General features: G+C 34.7%; 2 protein-coding genes and 1 pseudogene across 3 annotated transcripts; 2 read left to right on the plus strand and 1 right to left on the minus strand.

The window, feature by feature from the left end:
- Positions 1-14,814: 14,814 nt before the first annotated feature.
- On the minus strand, positions 14,815-16,829 carry LOC111211557 (AT-hook motif nuclear-localized protein 14-like). 2 transcript variants are annotated; one of them, XM_048769667.1, is made up of 4 exons: positions 16,666-16,829; positions 15,860-15,997; positions 15,368-15,623; positions 14,815-15,248 (listed from the first exon to the last, which is right to left on the minus strand). In XM_048769667.1, exons 2-4 carry the CDS (start codon positions 15,950-15,952, stop codon positions 15,214-15,216), a joined length of 384 nt encoding a protein of 127 aa, XP_048625624.1. In that variant the 5' UTR covers positions 15,953-15,997; positions 16,666-16,829; the 3' UTR covers positions 14,815-15,213. The 2 variants fall into 2 exon arrangements, with proteins under 2 accessions (XP_048625624.1, XP_022568448.1); XM_022712727.2 differs by lacking the exon at positions 16,666-16,829 and adding an exon at positions 16,151-16,342.
- On the plus strand, positions 16,821-18,317 carry LOC111211555. The gene is made up of 4 exons (XM_022712725.2): positions 16,821-16,959; positions 17,456-17,539; positions 17,623-17,699; positions 17,787-18,317. Exons 1-4 carry the CDS (start codon positions 16,821-16,823, stop codon positions 17,994-17,996), a joined length of 510 nt encoding a protein of 169 aa, XP_022568446.1. The 3' UTR covers positions 17,997-18,317.
- A 396-nt stretch (positions 18,318-18,713) lies between these two features.
- On the plus strand, positions 18,714-19,895 carry LOC111211556 (annotated as a pseudogene).
- Positions 19,896-22,219: the final 2,324 nt, after the last annotated feature.

Raw genomic sequence — 22,219 nt, forward strand, 5'->3', positions numbered from 1 at the left:
TTGCAAAGCAATTATGGAGACTTATCCATTACCCGAACTCCTTACTGGCACGTGTTTTAAAAGGAAGATACTACAATCACTCATCCCCCTTGGAAGATCGACGAATATACTCACTATCTTATGGGTGGCGTAGTATTATGGCAGCCAAACCTCTACTCATTTCGGGTTTACGAAAAACAATCGGCACGGTTCGAGATACGAGAGTTTGGAGTGAGCCTTGGGTTCCAGACTCAGTGGCTCGACCACTTAGACCTGCTGACCACATTGTATACAGACTTCCCCAGCTTCTTGTTCAGTCCTTTATTAGGAATGATACCAAGGAGTGGGATATCCAGCTTTTACGAGAATTCTTCCAGCCAGACGATATTCCATTGGTACTCGGGTTAAAACCCTCTCGTTCTTTTGCTCTGGATGGATATGTTTGGAACTACACAAAATCAGGAGTGTATTCAGTTAAAACCGGTTACGACCTACTCCGATCAACCAAGCTGAGTCTTACTCATGAAAGGGCTATAGAACCGAGTATCACGAGCATTCAGAGCCATGTGTGGAAGATAAAGGCCCCGAGTAAGATGAAGCATTTCTTGTGGCAAGCTATCTCGGGATGTGTGGCGACAGCAGAGAGGCTCACTTATAGACACCTGGGCACCGATAGGAGTTGTCTTAGATGTGATGGCCCAGTGGAGTCGATTAATCATCTTCTTTTTGAATGTCCCCCAGCCCTGCAGGTCTGGGCTTTATCGGACTATCCGTCCCTTCCGGGTTACTTCCCGAGTACATCTATATACCAAAACATGAACTTTTTGTTTTGGAGGAGAAAAGAGGTGGCTCCATCGAGACCACAATTCGATACCTTCCCATGGATCTGTTGGTACATTTGGAAGGCAAGGAACGACAAACTCTTTAATGGGAAAGTCGTATCCCCGATTGACACTCTCCAACACGCGTCCCTCAAAGCCGAATGTTGGAGGAATGCTAATGAGAAGGAGGAAGCTAACGAAGATCATGGCGATCCTCCTACTATGGAGGATTCCCCAGTGCCCCCTTGGATACCCCGAATCCCTACATGTCAAATTGATGCGTCATGGATCAGTAATGGCAATGTTAGTGGCTTAGGGTGGAGTCTTAAGGATCAAATGGGTTCTGAGTACTTTGGACTGCGGGCATGCAGTAGGAGCATCTCAGCTTTGCATGCTGAGATGGAAGGTTTACTTTGGGCAACCTCATGTATGAGAGACATGAGGATAACCTCGATACGGTTCGAGACAGATTGCTCGGATCTAGTGGACATGACTACTAACCCGATGGACTGGCCTACATTCGCGACAGAGATTGAGATGTACCAAAGATTACAGGAAGACTTCGAGGATGTGAGCCTGTTTCATATTCTTTGGAGTAGGAATGGTCGGGCAGACGCACTAGCAAAGGAAGCAAGGAACATAGGCTATATTTTCTCCCATATAGATCAGACCCGGTCAGACAGAGGTGCTCTTCGGAGGATCGGCTTGTCTGCCTCCACTTGATCTAGCTTAGATGGGTAGCTGACAAAAAAAAAAAAAAAAAAAGTCTGAGTTTGTATAAAACTAATAGTTAGGAAAATTAGTAATTTTGAAAAGATGTGTTGTATATCGATTACAAGTCTAATCAGCCTAGTTTTGCATATAATCATTGTTGGCAAAATGATTTTTGTGTTATGAAATAACTTATAATTTATAGTATCGAGAAATTTAAATAAGAGTAGAATTTAATACCCGTAGGAAGCAAATAACACTACTATGAGTGAGAGAGTTTATTATAAGTAAGAAGAAGAAGATGTAATGGTTCTTTGATTATAAACTCTTGTTCTTGCTTTTTTTTTGGTGTACAAAAGAGTGAGATGAGTGATGGTATTTATAGTGAACAACAATGCATAAAATATCAAAGATGGTGCTTGATTTGGTAAATGAGTGGGTGATCATAGTGCTTGATGAGTAGATGATCATAGTGCTTAAGTTGGTAAAGGGGTGGAGGATCATTTCAAAGTTTATCTTATAACACTCCCCCTTGATCATCCATCTTGTATTAAATTAAGTTTCGTAATACTCCCCTTGGGAACCGGTGTCACTCTCCGCTCTCGCTCAACGTCTTTGTTGCCTCGTTAAAAACCTTTCTAGGAAAACCCAATGGGAAAAACCATAGTTAGGTAAAAAGAGTACAACTACGTAAGCTCCCCCTCGATTGAGCAATCATAGATCCTTCTGATGACGCATTCCAATGTTATGGACATGTTTTCTGAATACCGAAGTAGAAAGTGATTTTGTGAAGAGGTCGGCTGCATTGTCGCATGATCGAACATATCTTACTTCAATCTCTTTATTCTTCTCGAGCTCTTGAGTATATGAGAAGAACTTCGGAGGTATATGTTTGGTTCTATCGCTTTTGATATATCCTTCCTTCGTTTGAGCAACACATGCCGCGTTATCTTCATATAGAATAGTTGGCCCCGTACTTTTGTCAATCCCACTACTTGAACAAATGTGTTGGCTTATAGATCTTAGCCATACACATTCTTTACTTGCTTCATGGAGTGCGATGATCTCAGCATGATTTGAAGAGGTAGCCACAAGCGTTTGTTTCTGAGAACGCCAAGATATAGCAGTGCCTCCGATAGTAAAAACATATCCTGTTTGCGATCGGGCTTTGTGTGGATCTGAAAGATATCCTGCATCTGCAAAACCAACCATTTGACCATTTGAATCCTTAGGGTAAAATAAGCCTAAATCAATAGTCCCTTGTAGGTAACGAAAGACATGTTTAATTCCATTCCAATGTCTTCGTGTTGGAGATGAGCTAAATCTTGCTAGAAGATTAACAGCGAATGATATATCAGGCCGTGTACAATTTGCAAGGTACATCAACGCTCCAATTGCACTTAGATATGGTACTTCCGGACCAAGTATCTCTTCTTTTTCCTCAGGTGGTCGAAATGGATCACTTTCAATGTTAAGTGATCTAACGACCATCGGGGTGCTAAGAGGAGTTGATTTATCCATGTTAAATCGTTTCAACACTCTTTTAGTGTATGTGGATTGATGCACAAATATACCATTTTGTGAATGTTCTATTTGTAGGCCAAGACAATACTGTGTCTGTCCAAGATCTTTCATCTCAAATTCTCCTTTGAGATAGTCTGATGCCTTTTGTATTTCTTTTTGAGTTCCAATAATATTTAGATCATCAACATATACCGCGATTATCACAAATCCGGATGTTGTTTTCTTGATGAAAACACATGGGCATATAGGATCATTCACATATCCTTCTTTTGTTAAATGTTCACTGAGACGATTGTACCACATACGTCCAGATTGTTTTAACCCATATAATGATCTTTGCAATTTTATTGCACATAACTCTTTAGGTTTGAAACTTAATGCTTCTGGCATTTTAAATCCATCAGGGATTTTCATGTAGATATCAGTATCTAATGATCCGTATAGATAAGCTGTAACAACATCCATGAGACGCATCTCAAGATTTTTATCAGCGGCTAGACTCATCAAGAATCTAAATGTGATCGCATCCATTACAGGAGAATATGTTTCCTCATAATCAATACCAGGTCTTTGAGAAAATCCTTGGGCTACAAGGCGAGCTTTATACCTTGTAATCTCATTTTTCTCATTTCGTTTTCGAACGAAAATCCATCTGTACCCAACTGGTCTCACATCTTCAGGTGTGAGTACAATAGATCCAAACACTTTTCGTTTGTTAAGCGAATCAAGTTCGATTTGTATTGCTTCTTTCCATTTATTCCAATCATGTCTCTTTTGACATTCATATATGGATTTCGGTTCTGGATCATCGGTATCTTCATTTACCTCACCTGACACGATATATGAGAAAGCATCATCAAGATCATTTTGTTCATTTCTATTCCATATCCTTTTATTATGGATGTAATTAATAGAAATCTCATGATTATCTTTCGATTCATGATGCTCTGATTCATCAGAGTCCTTATCATTTATTTCTCCCAAAATATTTTCTGCTATTTTGGGTGCATCATATATTTCAGCTTTCTTCTGTTTCCTAGGATTCTTATCCTTAGAACCAGCAGGTCTACCACGCTTCAGGCGTGTTTTTGGCTCTCGTGTGTCATCCTCCTTTTCTTGTTCATTTGGCATTTTGATACGAGCAGGAGCATTTGCAGCTGGTATATGAGATTTAGTTACCGTCTTGGTATCTGCAAATGCATCAGGTAGCTGGTTAGCTATACTCTGTAAATGCATAATTCGCCGAACTTCTAGTTCTGACTCTTTAGTAGGAGGATCAAGATATAACAATGATGGTACACTCCATTTTATATCACTTCCAACATTTTTGTTTTCTCCCCCTAGAACTGGGAATACATTTTCGTCAAAATGACAATCAGCAAAACGTGCTGTAAATACGTCACCAGTCTGTGGTTCTAGGTATCTTATAATTGATGGAGAATCACAACCAACATATATTCCCAACCTTCTTTGTGGTCCCATCTTTGTTCGTTGTGGTGGTGCTACAGGCACATATACCGCACAACCAAAGATTCTAAAGTGGGAAATGTTTGGTTCTCGACCAAACGCTAACTGAAGTGGGGAATACTTATGGTATGCACTCGGTCTGATCCGAATGAGTGCTTCTGCATGCAAAATGGCATGTCCCCATACAGAGGTTGGAAGTTTTGATCTCATGATCAATGGTCTTGCAATCAATTGCAGACGCTTAATTAAAGATTCAGCCAAACCATTTTGCGTATGAACATGAGCAACCGAATGTTCAACTTCAATTCCCATTACCATACAATAGTCATTGAATGCTTGGGATGTGAATTCACCAGCGTTGTCTAGTCTAACTCTTTTAATAGTATAATCAGGAAACTGTGCTCGCAGTTTGATTATCTGAGTTAGAAATCTCGCAAATGCCACATTTCGAGATGATAATAGACAAATGTGTGACCATCTACTGGATGCGTCAATTAATACCATAAAATAGTGGAATGGTCCACATGGTGGATGTATCGGTCCACATATATCACCTTGAATTCTTTCAAGGAACTTTGGTGATTCTTTCTCGATTTTGGTTGGCGATGGCCTTACGATCAATTTTCCTAGAGAACATGCAACACATGTCATTTTATTCCCTTGAGAAATCTCCTGGATTTTCAGTGAATGACCATGTGAGCTCTCTATGATTCTACGCATCATTGTACTGCCTGGATGGCCAAGGCGATCATGCCATAACGTGAACTCTTCTGGGTTCCGTTTTACTACAAGATTTGATTCGATCTCATCGATATAAGTATGATGTAATCCCGAAGGAAGTTCTGGAAACTTTTCCAATATGTGTTTTCTGCCACATTTTTCAGAAATTACATACATGTATTTCTTTCCATCCTCAGTTGCAGACTGAGTATCATATCCGTGAAGATATATGTCTTTAAAACTCAACAAATTCCTTTTAGAACTCGGAGAATATAAAGCATTATTTATGGAAAATTTTGTTCCATTCGGCAAAGTAAAGTTTGCTTTACCAGTTCCTTCAATCACGTCTGCAGGACCTGATATTGTATTGACGACAATTCTTGTCGGTTTTATATCAGAGAAATATCTCTTTTGTCTCAGAATAGTGTGCGTTGTTCCACTATCTGGTATGCATATTTCACGAATCCGTTTCTTGGATTTTGCTCCATTAGTATTTTGATCCATTTCTGAAATTATCATAAACATTAAATAAAAGTGAAACGTGAAATTTATTCATTGATTATATAAAGAAAACACACAATAATTATACATATATTTTTGTTAAAACAACATTATTCTTTGAAAAACATAATTATTATATATTAGAAATGAGGACTATTCAGCAGTCTTATTAGAAACATTTCCGTACTCTTCAAGAGTATTCTAGTCCAGCTCATTTGCGAAATCAGAGGATTCAAGGTATGAGGTCCCTTCAACGTTTTTCGTGAGGTTCATCTCTTTAGCCTTTCCTTTTATGGATTCTTGATATAACTTGCACAAATGTGGGGGAGTACGACATGTACGGGACCAATGTCCTTTACATCCACATTTGTAACATTTCCACTCTTCAAGAGCGTGAGGGAGATTGATTTCCTTCTGATGATCAAATCTGTCTTTCAAGGCTTGCCATAATACGGCTGGATCCTCAACGTCTCCATAGTCGTGAGTTAGATTCTCATCTAAATGCTTCTTCAGGAAGATTATCGCTTCGGCTATATGCTCGGGTGGCGATTTGTTGCCGACTATTATCGCTTCGGTTATATTTTTTTTTTTATTACAAGATAAGGTTTCACATTTGTGACCCATCTGACATAATTTTCGCCGGTTTTTTTTTTCAGAGCCGGGAACTGGAGTTTCTCGACGTTTGCCATTTGTAAAACGCAAAATAATAATTTTATTAGAACTTCATAATTTAAAAACCGTTTACATTAACCATACAAGCAATTACAAGGAGAAGCGATGTAAATAAAATTAAACCGATAATCATCTTAAATTCACTCGGAGTAAATTCTCCATCGAATAAACCATAAATAGAAACACAAATAAAAATGGCACATAAAAACAAAAGTGCGCGAATCATCTTTCTTGAAAAATCGGAGGAGAGCGATTTGAAATTTTTGAGAGAAGATGAGATGTTTTGGATGATGAAATGAAGTGAAAATGAGTTGTATTTATAGATGAAAATTACTGTTCATGACCGTTGGAGAAAGGGGAAATTTTTTGAAAAATTTTCTTTGTGACCGTTGGGTTAAATCGAGTGCACCAAAAATTAGTCTGAAAATATCGTATTAAACGGTCAATCAAATCTATAAAATTTCATAAAAGTGAAAAATTATGACAATGAAATATTTATGTTATATGACAACAAATCATGCGACGGCTCAGCCGATCAATGCAGAATAATAAATAAATTATACGGCGGCTCGGCCGACCAATTAATAATAAACATAATATAAGGCGGCTCAGCCGACCAATAAATAATAAACAAGATATAAGGCGGCTCGGCCGACCAATAAATAATAAACAGGATATAAGGCGGCTCGGCCGACCAATAAATAATAAACAGGATATAAGGCGGCTCGGCCGACCAATAAATAATAAACAGGATATAAGGCGGCTCGGCCGACCAATAAATAAATTAAATTACTAGTAAATAATATAGGCGGTATTCCGGCCATTATAACATGATATAAATAATAGTAGAGGCGGTATACCGACCATTATAACAGGGTATAAATGATACAAATAAATTTTACCGAATCGCAGAGTGATCGTGCTGATAACGTGTTATGAAATAACTTATAATTTATAGTATCGAGAAATTTAAATAAGAGTAGAATTTAATACCCGTAGGAAGCAAATAACACTACTATGAGTGAGAGAGTTTATTATAAGTAAGAAGAAGAAGATGTAATGGTTCTTTGATTATAAACTCTTGTTCTTGTTTTTTTTTTGGTGTACAAAAGAGTGAGATGAGTGATGGTATTTATAGTGAACAACAATGCATAAAATATCAAAGATGGTGCTTGATTTGGTAAATGAGTGGGTGATCATAGTGCTTGATGAGTAGATGATCATAGTGCTTAAGTTGGTAAAGGGGTGGAGGATCATTTCAAAGTTTATCTTATAACATTTTGCTTATATTCCAGCCAAAGTTTAGAAGATTTACGAATGAAAGCTTAACTCGACATATTACGCGGGGAAAGTTAAACTAGCAGTTTTCTATCAGACTTGATGGCATGAATTGTTTCTATAATATTTATTATGCTCTAGATTTGTAGAGGATATGTTATATTGAGATTTAGTATTTGCACATGTTTGTACAGAAAATAATAAAGAATAAAAGTTGCTAGCTGATTTTAAAACGTTTAAGAAATTCTATTTTTAAAACAAAACCTAAACATAAGGCTTTAAGTGATACTGGATCTCGATCCGCACAACCACGCGGTTTTTGTTTTTATTTATTTTTATATAAACATTTTGTTTTCAATTCTAAATTGGTATATATTATAATATATATGTATCTATCAATTTTTAAAACATAATAAGTTTACGGTATATTTTTTTCATTGAATAAATGTTTTCAAATTTTCACATGTATTTGTATTTTCTTCTATATATATATATATTTTCGGATTATTATTTCATTATTAAAATCGTAACTATATATATAAAGATTAGTAAAATATTGTTTTCTTGTCATATTCAAAGATATTGTAACATTTCACAAATTTAGAAAGTTTTTAAAAAATTAAATTTTTCCCTTCATAGATTTATATTATCGAGTAAATAATTAAACATTTAGTTTTTGTTTAATGTTTAAAATAAACTATATAGTTTAATTTTTTTTTTCATTGGTTTAAGATAGTAAAGATTAATCATTGTTAGATAATATGATTTTTGTTATTTTTAAAAAAATCTTAATCATTTTAAAAGTTAACATCGACAAATATTTAAATAATTAACATATGGAAGTATAGTATTACAACATTAAATTATATCAATTTAATTTATATTATCTATAAATCCAATAGATCATCTATTGTTTAAATCTAATTATTGATAGTCCAATAAAAATTTCTGGTATGCCCAAAATTTAAATGATAAGATTAGAGATTAAATGTAACATGATTAGGAGCGTCAAAACGGGTCAAACGGGTCAACCCAACCCATAACCCAAATGGGTTTATTGTTAATGGTTCATGGGTCAACTTAACCCATTCAATAAATGGATTGGATTGACCCATGATCCATTAAATTAAATGGGTCAGATGGGTTAATGGTTGACCCATCAACCCAACATCTTTATAATGAACCATTTTTAAGTTAAGGCCAAGTTGGCGGTTTTGACGGGAAAACGCGTTTTTGCGATTTAGGTGGAAACACAATTTTTGCGGGAAAACGGGGTTTGGCAATTTTGGCGGGAAAACGTGTTTTGTGATTGTAGCGGGAGAACACGTTTTTGCGGTTTTGGCGGAAAAACGCGTTTTGCGATTTTGGCAGGAAAACGCGTTTTGCGATTTTGGCGGGAAAACGCGTTTTTCGGTTTTGGAGGAAAAACGCGTTTTGTGATTTTGGCGAGAAAAACGCGTTTTGTGGTTTTGGCGGGAAAACACATTTTTGGGTTTTGGCGGGAAAACACGTTTTGATGTTTTGGCGGAAAAAACGTGTTTTGCGATTTTGGCGGGAAAACATGTTTTTTGGTTTTGGCGGGAAAACGTGTTTTTGCGATTTTGGCGAGAAAACGCGTTTTTGTGATTTTGGCGGAAAAAACGAAATCAGTTCGATGCAACGATAGAGAAAGTAAAATTGAATCTTGGGTTTGGAAGAGAATTGGGTTTATTAATGATTTTTTAATTGAAAACTAAATGAGTCATAGTTGATCCAACCCAATAGACATATTTAACATGTTAACCCATTAACCTATTAACCCATTAACCTATTAACTTATTAACCCATTGGATCAAAAATAAACAGTTCATTTGGGTTAATGGGTCAACTTGGGTTGGATCAACCCATGGGTCATGGCCCATTTTGACACCCCTAAACATGACTTTATAGAAATAAGTTCATTAGGTCCATTTTTTTAAAAATCATATATGAATCAAGGTTATGACTTCTGTTTTAATATATAAAATTTAAAAATGATAACGATTAAAACCGCTAGTTGATAATAACAAAATTTCTATATATATTTACCATTTAAATTCTATATGTTATAGTTTCGGGTAGAAAACTTCATAATTAAAAAAATGTGAAAAAGAACACAGAGATATATATTAAATATGAGTTGCATGGAATTAAGTTGAATCAATGATTTTTTTTTTGTAAACAGTTGAATCAATGATTCGTATGCGATATATACTTAAATGATATTCGATATATACTTAGTAAATTGAATTAACTATACTTTTTTAGTTGGATCAATTTAATGTAAATTGAACTGGTCTATGTTTTTTCTACAGTTACTTGTACAAGATTAGATTATAAAGAGGCTTTTAATCTGATATTATTTAGTAAGAAATGGAGTCATTCATGTTTGTGAATTAGGTTTACGAACTTTCATCTCATCTTACATGTGTGAGACATCTCTAACAAATAAACGTATTGAAAAAAATGTTACGTTTTCAAATAATTTACAAAGATACTACCATCATCCAAGAAAAGTTTGGCATACAAGATCAGAGTCGAATGATCAAAATGGAATTGTCAATCGCTAACCTCAAACCTCAATAACAATATCATAATAGACCGGGGTGATCGCGGTCGAGTGGTAAGAGACGGGACTGAGACGCCAACACGTTTCAGGTTCGATTCACCTGCTGCACGAAACTAAGTCACAATTATCCTGGTCACCTAACACGGATATGGACCTATGCTTTAGAGCCCATTTGAATACCCGGAAAAAGGGTCTATCCGTGGGCTGCACCTCCTCTTGAGGATTAGTCTGGGCCTCTCCATGGGCCTGGGATACCCGAGGTTAATCAAAAAAAAAATCATAATAATAATAAAATAAACATCAAACATGGGCGCCTTTTAAACGAAAGGTAGAGCCATAAAATAGCGCGTGAGAAACTACGCAATTAGGAATCCATCTCTGTCAGTGGAAAGCAAGAAGCAACAGTGGTTTGATTTGACACCAACGTCGACGTTTATTGGTTTGCCGTATACAAACTCCGTTAATCTCGATTCTTCATACATGTGAATTGTTGGCTAAATGTGTTGCTCCTTAACCATGTTTCAGTTTTGTTGAAGATACCACCGTTAATCTCGATTCTTCTAGTGTTTCTACTTTAGGTCTAAAATATGAATTCAAATGCTAATTATTGCATATATAATGTGTAAATACACTAAACCCTCAATTAATTACTAGAAATTATAATCAGATTGTCATATATTAATGTACTATTATTTTAAGTGAATTATTGTACCATTACTAGAGGTATTGCTTCCGCGCTTGGCCAGAATTCTTGTTTCATCTCAATATTTGTTAGGGTTATTGTAGTTGTGAATTTTACGTTTTAGGTTGATCATTGTTTTTCAATTTTTTTATTGTTATAGGGTTAGAGTTGTGATGATGAACTGTGTATGCACTGTTCTCCATTTATGAAGGACTAAACTGTGTTAGTAATGTGATTGATATAGTTCGTGGTGTTGCTTGTTATGTCACTGAGACTTATTGTTTGCTTGTCTTTTTAATTTGTTACTTGTACTGTTGAGATTACACACATTATATTAAGGTTGTTGAGAGTACCTTTTGTTTCTGGATTTTTTTCTCCAACTTAGTTGTGTAAGTCGTGTGTACTAAGTAATAATTTTTTGTATTCTTATTATGTTGGTTATATGTTTTTTTATTTTTAAACTTGTTGTTTTTACCGAACCATTAAAACAAATACATGAAGACTTGTAAAAATAACTATAAAATTAGTGACAATTAGTATTTGGGCCTTGAACGAATATATGTATTTCTTATAAGAAGACAATAGCATTGGCCTGTTGACATTAAGCATGTAAGCTATTTTCATAAGACAAGAAGAGTGAGCAGGTGGAGATGTTGTTGCCGCCTTTGTGTCTGTTGGGATTGTCTCTTGTATCTCCTGGTATTGTGTTTCTTTCTCTTTTATTTAATGGATAATATGTAAACAAAAATCATTGTTAGTTGTATTTATCAGAGTTTGTAACTTACTCTGCTTTTTTGTTTAGGTAATTTCACTGATGTTGGTTGTCGCCTTCGTCTTCTTCTTCTTCGTAAGCATCTGCGAAAGTAAGTTTGTAAATTGTTAAATATCTGGCTGTGTAGTTTGTATTTGTTTAGCTGGCTCAATGTATGTGTCGTTGAGTTTTAGTTGAGTTGATTGGTTTGGTATATTTGTTTTGAAGTTTATTTGTAAGATTAGAAAAAAAAGAGGTGATCATTAATTATTCGTCTTTTTTGGGATTCTAGTTTTTGGTGTTTTGATTGTTTGGGTTATTGTGGTTTCTTTTACACTGTAAAATAAAGATTTGTATAAAATTAGATTGATAAGTAAGAAAGATAAATAGACGACCACAAATCTTGGGTAGAAAATATTTTAGATTATTGATGTTAGCACAATATAGACAACAAATATAAAGGGAATTATGTGTTGATTGTTTCTTACGGATCAATGAGGAGATGGATGACTACTCGAGTTGTTTCTTTGGTGAGGTCAGAGCCCTGGACATAACGGATTTTCCCAACCACATCTGCGAGTTTAAATATCAGTTATGATATCGAAACATAATATAAACTCAGATGCAATATGATAATATACCTGAAAGTTCTAGGTTTGTGTTCGCAATCACTTGGAGATTCCAAACAGTCTAATCTTGACTGGAGATTGATCTCGGGAGCACCCGTGATTACTTCATCAATAATGGTTAGTGAGATGAAACGAACGAGGAATCGATGATCAGTTATCTTGTACATGCTTGAGCACATAGCAACCTCAAAACGATCAACTTTCAGAATAGAATCTGCTTTCAAAGATGGCATGTAATGATTAGCACGTCCGACGGGAGTAAACCCATGAATCAAGAAATCTGCAAATAGTATTATTCAACAAAGAATCAGGAAATCAATTAAAATAATTATGTTAAATAAGTGTGATAGATCGAAAATTAACTTACCTTTTCATCAAGGAAGAGAACTGTGATTCCCACAAACTCTCTGTCTTTCTTGAAGTTCAGGGAATCCCAAAGGCGGAGGAAGCCAGAGGCTATGCTTTGACTACTACGACCAAGACGGAGAGACTCGAAGGTTGAGTGACGGACGCCGGGACGCCGGTTTGAGAAACTGGAGAGGCAGAGAGAAATATTTTCTAGAAGATGGTTAAAGCTAAGAAGAATCAATGAGTTTTGTGGATATGCAGATTTGGTTCATCAAAGATGAGAATCATATATATAGGGTTTACAGAGGGGCTACAAATCAGAAACATTTATGATCAAGCGATTTAGGATGGAGACATGAAGATTTCACCGGTGAAAAAATAGATTACGAACAGACACGCGGCGCAACTCTGTATCTCAGACTTGTTTGAGACAGTGATGAAAAGAGCTCAAACTCATGTTAAACGACAACAGTTTACAATATGTTGCAAACTTGAGCTTTTTTCATATAACGTGATGAATCTCATTTAAAAATGAAACCCATAATACACTTGTAGGCCCGACCCTCAGAGGAAGCCGAAGAAGCAAGGGCTTCCAACTTTCATAAATATATATCAGGTTCGGCCTTCAATGTACAAAGTATCATTTAATTTAGTGGTATAAATATTGGTGTTTATATCTCAATAACCCGGGTTCGAGTCATGGGCTTGACACTTTTTCACACTTTTTAAAAATGAGGCTCACAAAACACTGACGCGAACAAAAACTCAACTATTATAATATAGATTTTAAATAATTTTTTTTTCCTTTAGATAGAACATTGTACGGGGAACAGAGTTCCAGCATTTGGAAACTAAAGCCCTTTTAATGTCATACTACCATGGATCTATATAGGGTTAAGCTTTTAAGACCTTTCTTGGTTAAACCAAGACCATTATTCTTCAATATTCAGAATTGTCGTTCCTATTTGTAGCAAAATACCATTGATCCATATTTGGTAAAAGAGAAGCATATTTATAGACTCTTCACATGGCATAATGATTCTCTTCATCCCTTCTTGTTTCCCTCTCAGGGTGCATTAATCACTTGATTGTTTTTAGTAGTACTATTTAATAAATTAAGCTTAGATTTTTGTATGTTAAAGACATACCGACATTTTCCCAGCCAAAACAAAAGTATTTGTACACATCACATATACATAATTACATACTTGACACTCCCGAGTCCCGTACATATAAATGCAGTAGTGTAACACCATTGAACGAGAGTTACGTAGAAATATATGTACTCATCGTCGGGCGGTTAAGGTGTTTAATAAATTCTATAGATAGATACGCATGTAAGCATAAACTAGAGCTTGACCTACTTACCTGGGTGTTTGTTCTAATTTTTTTATAAAATATATTATTTTTAATTAGTGATATATTTTTTTAAGGTCTGTGACAGATCCGGATATCCGAAAAATTTAGAGTATTTGGATCTTTGATTTTAGTATTCGAACTCGGATCTATGCCTTTAGGATAAATGGTCTATTAAACTTCCATATGTGGTTCACTTACATGTGTAACTTTGACATGGAAGTAACTTTTATGCTCACATCACATGTGTACCCTATCTATACATTTGCGAAAGAAGGAAGCAACAAACAACGTATGACAGAAACGCGAGAAAAGATGTTACACGCAGGCGTAACAAAGACGACCTATCCGCACGACAAACAAATGTTTCAAGTAGCACAATATTGTTGACAAACAAGAAAATGATAACGAAATATGATAAGAACGTTTTAAGATTTTTTTTTTTTAGATCCACCATTTTTACTGTGTTACTAGAATTTTATCAAACCTTGCCCGTAAAATATGTTTTGGTCAATCAAACTTGTCATTATCAACACTTAAAACCTGATCTGTAAATCACACGTTTCTACAAGTATAAAGCTTGACATAGAATAAACTTAAGCGTTTACATAAAACAGATCATGTACTTAACGAGAACATCAGGTGCCGTGTAAAAACATGAAGTATTATTAATATCCATAGTAATCATCCAGTGCTCAATTATAAGACTGAGATACATGAAGAACTTATAGAAATATCCTCGAAAGAAAAAAAAAAGAAGAAAAAAACTGACATATGCCTATTGTGGATAGTGAAACAACAATTTGGACATTCGGCATATCAAATACCCTTTGCCGCCACATCTGTTGCTACAAGCAAGAATAGGCATAAACTTAAAAAGCCACTTATCAAAACAAATTGTCTATACAGTATTTCATAAAATGAGCAATTCCTTTTGTAAAAAAAAACTGATTACAGGGGAAAAAGAGCCAAAAAAGATTGAAAGGAAATAGAATCCAGAAAAGGATGTGAAGTTACTATAATATTTAACACTGAACAAAGAACAAAAAGCATCACTGTTTTCTTCTCTGCCTTTGCAATGAAAAAAACCCTTAAGGCCACTATATGATATGATAAGTCCACTCTCACCTTGATTCATGCTTAAACTTTCATTAACAGCTTTCTTCAGAAACTTGAATCATTACTAATCAACCATTTTCTGATAACCCATTTCCTCTCATTCCTGCACAACATAACATCCCCACCATAATAGTCCAAACTAGTAAGCTAAGAATACAAGTAACCAAAGATGCCCAAATAATACAAACGAGAAAACAATATACATAATTAGCTTTTCTTTACCTGACAAATCATAGCCCCATTCAGAAGGCCGGGCAGGTGTCATGTGCATTACCTGAGGTGGTCGCCTCATGAAATGAGCTCCACCACCCAATGCACCGCCACTAGTCATAGTATGATGCTCTTCGTTTGGATGTTCCATAACAGGATGGTAGCCATGCAAAAATTCTGCGCCAGTAGGAGAAGGTAACAAGTTTCCAGTTCTCGACGCATCATCTCCTTTCACACCATTTCTTCTTCCATCTTTCTTTCTCTCAAGCTGAAATGTACCCAGAATCACTTTTAAGGAAAACCAGAGACAAGCTTAGACAAATTTTGTGGTATTAAGCAATGGGCAAAACGTTCTATTCACATGCAAATGTTTTTAAACTAAAAAAAAGTTTTTTTAAACTAGAAAAAAAGAAGAAGTTTTTAAACTTAGTGATAGCTAGCAAACATGTAAATTAAACTTATAAGACAAGTTTAGAGGGAATAGACAGCAAACAAGAGAATCACCTGATCAGATACACTGGTTCCTGTTGCTAGGCTAGACAAGGATGCACTAGAGTCTAGAGATGGCACCAGATGCCGAAAGAACGCATAACTCATGCTTGCTTTGCTCAGCGAAAAAAATATAATTTTCTGGGCCACATCCTATCAAATTAAATCCAAAAATTACATAAGAACACTCGAATTCAAGTGACGTTAGATTGCGTTTCTAAACCAATAAATTCACAGTCCTAACCAAATCATAACCTCAAAAGCAGGCCTTTAAAATAGTATTACAGAGAGAAAAAAAATACTCACCTCACCAGGAGTTATATTAACAAAACTCTGCCCACTCTACACTAGAGGGTAACCAAATGATCAAAGAAACTGATTTGAATCTTTAACATGCAAGCATCAGCCAATACCAGATCATTGTCATTGTACTCATGAAAACAAAGGCCATCAATCAGAGAGACAACTTCCAGCAAAAAAAAGAGAGAAAAATATGCAGTCTTATAAAACAAGAATCTACACATTCTTCACTGTATCCTCAAAACAAGGTCTTTGCTCCAAGATATGACACATTTGAAAGTACAGAGAGTGTCTATGGGAACTCAAAGAGTAAGAAAGGTACATACATAAAAAGAAAGAGTAATATACCAAAATTTGTAATATCATTTGCAGATCATCCCTAGAAAGGAGTTAGAAGCTAAGTAAGATCAAACAAGTGATCAATGAATCAAAATTACACAAAGTTCAATACTTTGCATCGGATTTTGATATAAAATCGTAAAGGGTTTTTGTATCGTCCCGAAAGTGAGAGACTTGCGCACCGAAAGAGCCGGATTTAGACGGAGGCGAGACGCCGGCGACGGCGTCTCCGTTCTCTGGCGGTGGAATTGGTAGCAGAAGATGTCAGCTTCTTAGACCATGATTATCCGGAGCTCTTAAGAGCTTTTCTTAGTTTAATAAGAATTAAAAAAAAAAAATGAAAAATGGCAATAAACATAAGCTATCTTCTCTTGTGACGTCTCTTGTGAGCTCTATCTTCTCCCTTTTTCGATTTCCCGAGCTTCAGATTAACAAACATGGCCACCACTGGAAACAAGAATATCAACGCCAAACTGGTCAGTACCGATTTTGATTTTGTATATTCTTTGTGAGATCTTTTTGTTTATATATCCTCAAATCCTGACTTTAATTGATTTTTTATTTTCTGGAGAATTTTGATTGGATCGTTGATTTTCCAATCTGGGAAAATTTTCTCTTGTTTCGGATCTCATAGTTTCATAGATTGCATGTTTTATCAGTATTAAGCTAGGGTTTTGTGTAAAGATTGTATCTTTTCATGGATTATCCGAGCTGGTAGCTTTGTTTTATCATACATATAGACTTCTTTGTTTAACACTTTTTCTCAGTTCATGTCTTGTGGGTTTAGTGGTTGTGTTTTGTAGACTTATCTCTTTTATTATATGTTTGATAGATAAGATTCTCGATGCTATTTCCCTCTAGTGAGTGCAAGTATGCTGCTTTGTTCACCTAACATTCTCTAGTTATGATTATTTTTTTTTGGTTTAGTGGTTTAATTTTGTGGACTTATCTCTTTGATTATCTGTTTGATAGATAACATTTTCAACGCAATTGCTAAGCTGGGATTTACTGAGCCAACACCAATACAAGCTCAGGGATGGCCAATGGCTTTAAAGGGTAGGGATTTAATTTGGCTATTTCTCCACCTTCTCCGACTACAAGCAATGTGTCATCTCCTTCTCCTTGTGATGTTAAAGCAGGTGAAGAACCTGTTTCTTTGACTAAGAGAAGATTCAGGTCTAAGAATATTGAACCTATACCTTTTTGGAAAATGCAGGTAATTGAGAAAATAACTTAAAGCTTTACACTTTTCTGTATACACATTTAGTTTCTTAATTTTGTTTTTGTGTGATTTTCTGTAAAGGTGGTTCCTTTCAATGAAAAATTGGTTAAGGCCAAGAAGAGGTGCCATTGGTGTGGAACCAGAGGATGTGAGGATTTGGTTAGCTGTTTGAGTTGTGGAAGAGAGTTCTTTTGTGTAGATTGTATCGATAAAAGGTATCTTGAGTTATTATGTTTGCTCTCGTACTTATCTTGTTTACAGAGAGCACTGGTCTTTCTCATTAGAGTTTAGAATCATCATCTAGATTAGTAGTTCCATCATAACATAGTTATAATAAGAAGTAATTCCAGTAGATTCAATTAGTTTTATGGAGCTAGGATGTAGAGACGATTAATCATTAACCTACGGTAAAATGTTAGGATACTCTTTCCTGCAATTCTCAGCTGCAGTAACTTCATTTGGGATTGTTTCTGCAACTTCTTTGTTTCTAATTTGCTTTCTTGTCTGTTTTTTGTTTCTAAGAACCCCTAAATAAGAAACTAGCATTGAAGTGAAAAATTATTGTGTCTCTTAACTAGAGCTCTTAGTTACATTTAATTATTAAAATATTCATTAAGAGATTCTAATGGGTTTGTGGGTTAATCATCTTCTCAGCGGCTAAGACAAGAGCAGTGAAAGAGGCATGTTTATGTTCTAACTAACAGTCAAATCCACAAATACAAAAGGAAAAGTGAGACATTAATTACTATTATTTAGCAATTTGTTAGCTCATGCATAGTATGCGATTGGAGAGCAAGGCTGTGAAATTAAGTGACTAGAGACTATTTCGTGATCATGATTTCAAAATTTTGAATAAGATGGGTTTATAGCTTTGTGGCATTTACAAAAAAAAAAAAATACTGTTGCTTTTGCTGTTTTTCCGTTCTTACCATTTTTTGATTTTGCATAAACCACATTTTTTTTTAATTTGTTCAAAAAGTATTTCAGTTTTCTTGTTAGAGAACAAAACCAGTATATGCATTAAAACGAATACAATGCATTTATGTTTATATAGTCTTTTTGTCCAACTGTGTATATAGTCATTTACTATATCACTCACCAACAACTATTAATTATCACTACCAAACATAGAGTGTGACCGGTTAAAATAGAGTAAATGAGAGTAAATATAAGTGGAGTTAATGGGAGGAAAACACAAGGTGGAAAATAGAGGAAAGAGAAAAGTGAAACCAAAAATAGAGTAATGTATTACTCAGTTTTAAGCTATTGTGGAGTAAGAACATGATTAATCCGGAGTAGGTGGAGGTCCTGGCGGCGACGATCGTCTGGGAAGTTCACTGATAAACAGTATTTGCAGTCTATGGCACAAACTGTTCATGCTTTCGATTCCCGTCTTCCTCAAGGTCGATCAGCTCAAACTAGGCACGAGCGGACATACCCTGACCGTCAAAGTCGTCGGCCAAACCTCCGTTCCTCAGAAACCAAACGCCGCTTCTTCTCACCTCCGACCCAATCGGATCGCCAAGTGTCTGGTCGGAGACGAGACTGCTTCCATCCTCTTCACCGCTCGCAACGATCAAGGTGAGACCTTTTGATTGAATCTTTTGAGTCGTTGTGAAATAAAGATTGAATCTTTAGGATGTGATGTTAGATGGGTTTACTTAAAGTTGATGACTTTAACTATTTTTTTGATACTTAAAAAGTTTCTGTGTGTTTGGGTTTGTTTAGTGGACTTGATGAAGCCAGGGACTACTGTGAAGATTGATATGTTCAAGGGGTCGATGAGGCTTGTTGTTGACAAAATGGGGTCGTGTTGAGGTTACTGAACCTGTTGAAAGAGGATAACAATCTGTCTCTTGTGGAGTATGAACTGGTTAATGTCGAGGAATGGTCTCTGTCTGATAAGGGTATGTATCAATCGCCACAATGGGTTTTGTTTTGTGGTATGTATCGGGCGAAATGTTGAAAAGGTGGGAGATTATATGTTTATCTTATGACAGTTGCAAGTTTGGTGTTTACCTACCGGTAGTAGAGATACATTATGTTGATCTTGGGTTTTGGTGCACATTATATCATCATCATCAGGGGTATGTACTCTTGTGGATGCTTTTGTAAACCTCTTCACTGTTTTTGTATGGTTCTTGAACACAGAGGTTAATGAAAAACTTGGTAAAGAGTTTGGTGTGTGAATTATTGTCTTGCAAACATCAATAAAAGAAAGAAAGCTTGAATTTGGAACTGAACTATTCACGTCCTACTGGAAAATCGTGAAGGTTATAAGTAAATCGTATGACTAAGATGAAACATGACTCCATTTACTGTCATTTGAGTCATTTGAGATTCTTTACATAGTTAAAAGAAAAAAACTTTGCTTCATCATCTTGCCTTACTGCATCTGTTCCTGCACTCTGCAATTAAGTCATCATGCATCATTGATGATATCTGAAGAAATAGAACATATCAGCATGCAGGCAACATAAACTGCATGACTAGAGCAAGAATTGACTTGTTGCAGGATTGATAATATTTGTGTTTTATTTTTATTAAAAAATTTATGTATGTTTTTATTTTAAGTCATTCTACTTATTAAAAAAAAAATTATTTAAGAATTCTTACAAGTTTTTCTATTGGAGAAAAAAAAAATTATTTGCACTAACAAAAGTTCTTAACTTTTCAAATCATTTTTTAACTACTAATTTAATCATAAAAGTCCATTAGAAGTTCAAATGGATTGACTTGCTCTAAATTGACTAAAAACATTTTTCTCTTGATCGGATGATATCAGCGTAATACAGCTGAAAATTTGTTTTACTCTAATATATTATCCCCACAAGTGTTTTATAGTCAGAGCCATATATCCAAATCCAAGTGGATGAAGGTCATCATTATCATATTTAATATTAATTCAATAGTTATGCTTGCTTGACCAAGTCTCATTTCCCATTTAGAACTGGGTCTTGACCAAGTCTCATTTCCCATTTAGAACTGGGTCTTTAGATTTGGAATGAAAGGCAGAGTCCAAGAGGACTTTCACATACGAAAAATACTTTGAGGCCATTTTTTTGTAAGAAAATCTCGTTACTTTGAGTCAAACTAAGTCATCTATTGCTGCTAGAGAACCAAGTCATTCACCACCGGTCTACACTCATTTTATTTTTATTTGTTCAGATGTTACAACTATTAATGAAAAGGTCAGCTTTGTTTGGAGCCTTTTTTTTTTTTTTTGTCAACTGTTTGGAGCCTTTAAATTTTCATAGCCGCCTCTGAGTTAAAATAATGCTAGCAAGCAAGAAATGAAAAAAAAAAAACACCATCTAAACTATTAAAACAGGAATACAAATAAATCTTAACCCTGATTTTTCTTGAATATTTACATTTTAATGCCACTGGCCTAAACCATGATTAATACTTAAAATAAACCATTTCAATTTTTATTTAACTACTGAACCATATATTACGATTAAACCATCTTCGAAAACTTTAACCAACGCCAATCAATTGTCTGGTCAACTGAATTTATTTTACCAAAGAAAAAACATATGTAAACCTAAATTATAACTTATCAGAAAACTAGACAACTCTAATTCATCACAAATTGAATTAAATTATTGTACTCGAGTTAAAATTACGTTGAATTTGAAAAAAATATTAAATAGTTTAGGTACTAACAACAATAGATTATTATTTTTTTGTTCAACCAACAACAATAGATTATATACTAACATAAATACTAACATGGAACTGTTGATCATATATATAATTTTATATGTGTACATACAATCAAATGTCATGTCGGTTTGTATAGATTACAAATGTGGAATATGAAACATGTTTTCTGTTTAATATTTCCAGAATAAATTACATACTAAAACATGGTTTGCCATTAATGACAAATATTATATTAATAACGTTAACAAAATATAGCTAAAACATTTTGAATGCTATGTTCAACCGATTTTCTTATACCTACAATCAAGGATACTCGAAATGCAATTCATATTTTTTAGGTATGAAATCAATCAAAGTGATATCATACTACAAATGATATTTGCCTATTTTTAAGTGATTTTTTTAATAGATTTTCATTATATTTTAATCAATTATAACCACTTCATTTATTATATTTACTAAATAAATTGAAATCATTTACTAGTTTTGTTTTCAATTTTTTTTTTATCTTGCATTTATTTTCTTACTTTTTAATTATACTTCATTAATTATATTTACTCTAATATTTTGACAGCATTTATTTTACATATTAACTATAATAGTTTGACATATTTGAATGAAAATATTTTATTTGTGACAAAAATTCAAAATGGTTAACAAATTTGGTTTTTTTATGTTTACATAATCAATTAGACATAGACATTCGGGTACCTATTCAGCTACGACTTATTTCTTTTTGGTATCAGATTTTTTGAGTTTTGAAACTATGCTTCATTCCGGTATTATAAATTTTCATGTGGGCTTCGAATCGGGTCTTCCCAAGTAAAGATGAATTTAGTTTTGAT

Source organism: Brassica napus, chromosome C9 (genome assembly GCF_020379485.1).
Source record: "Brassica napus cultivar Da-Ae chromosome C9, Da-Ae, whole genome shotgun sequence".
In the NCBI taxonomy this organism is placed as follows: Eukaryota; Viridiplantae; Streptophyta; class Magnoliopsida; order Brassicales; family Brassicaceae; genus Brassica; species Brassica napus.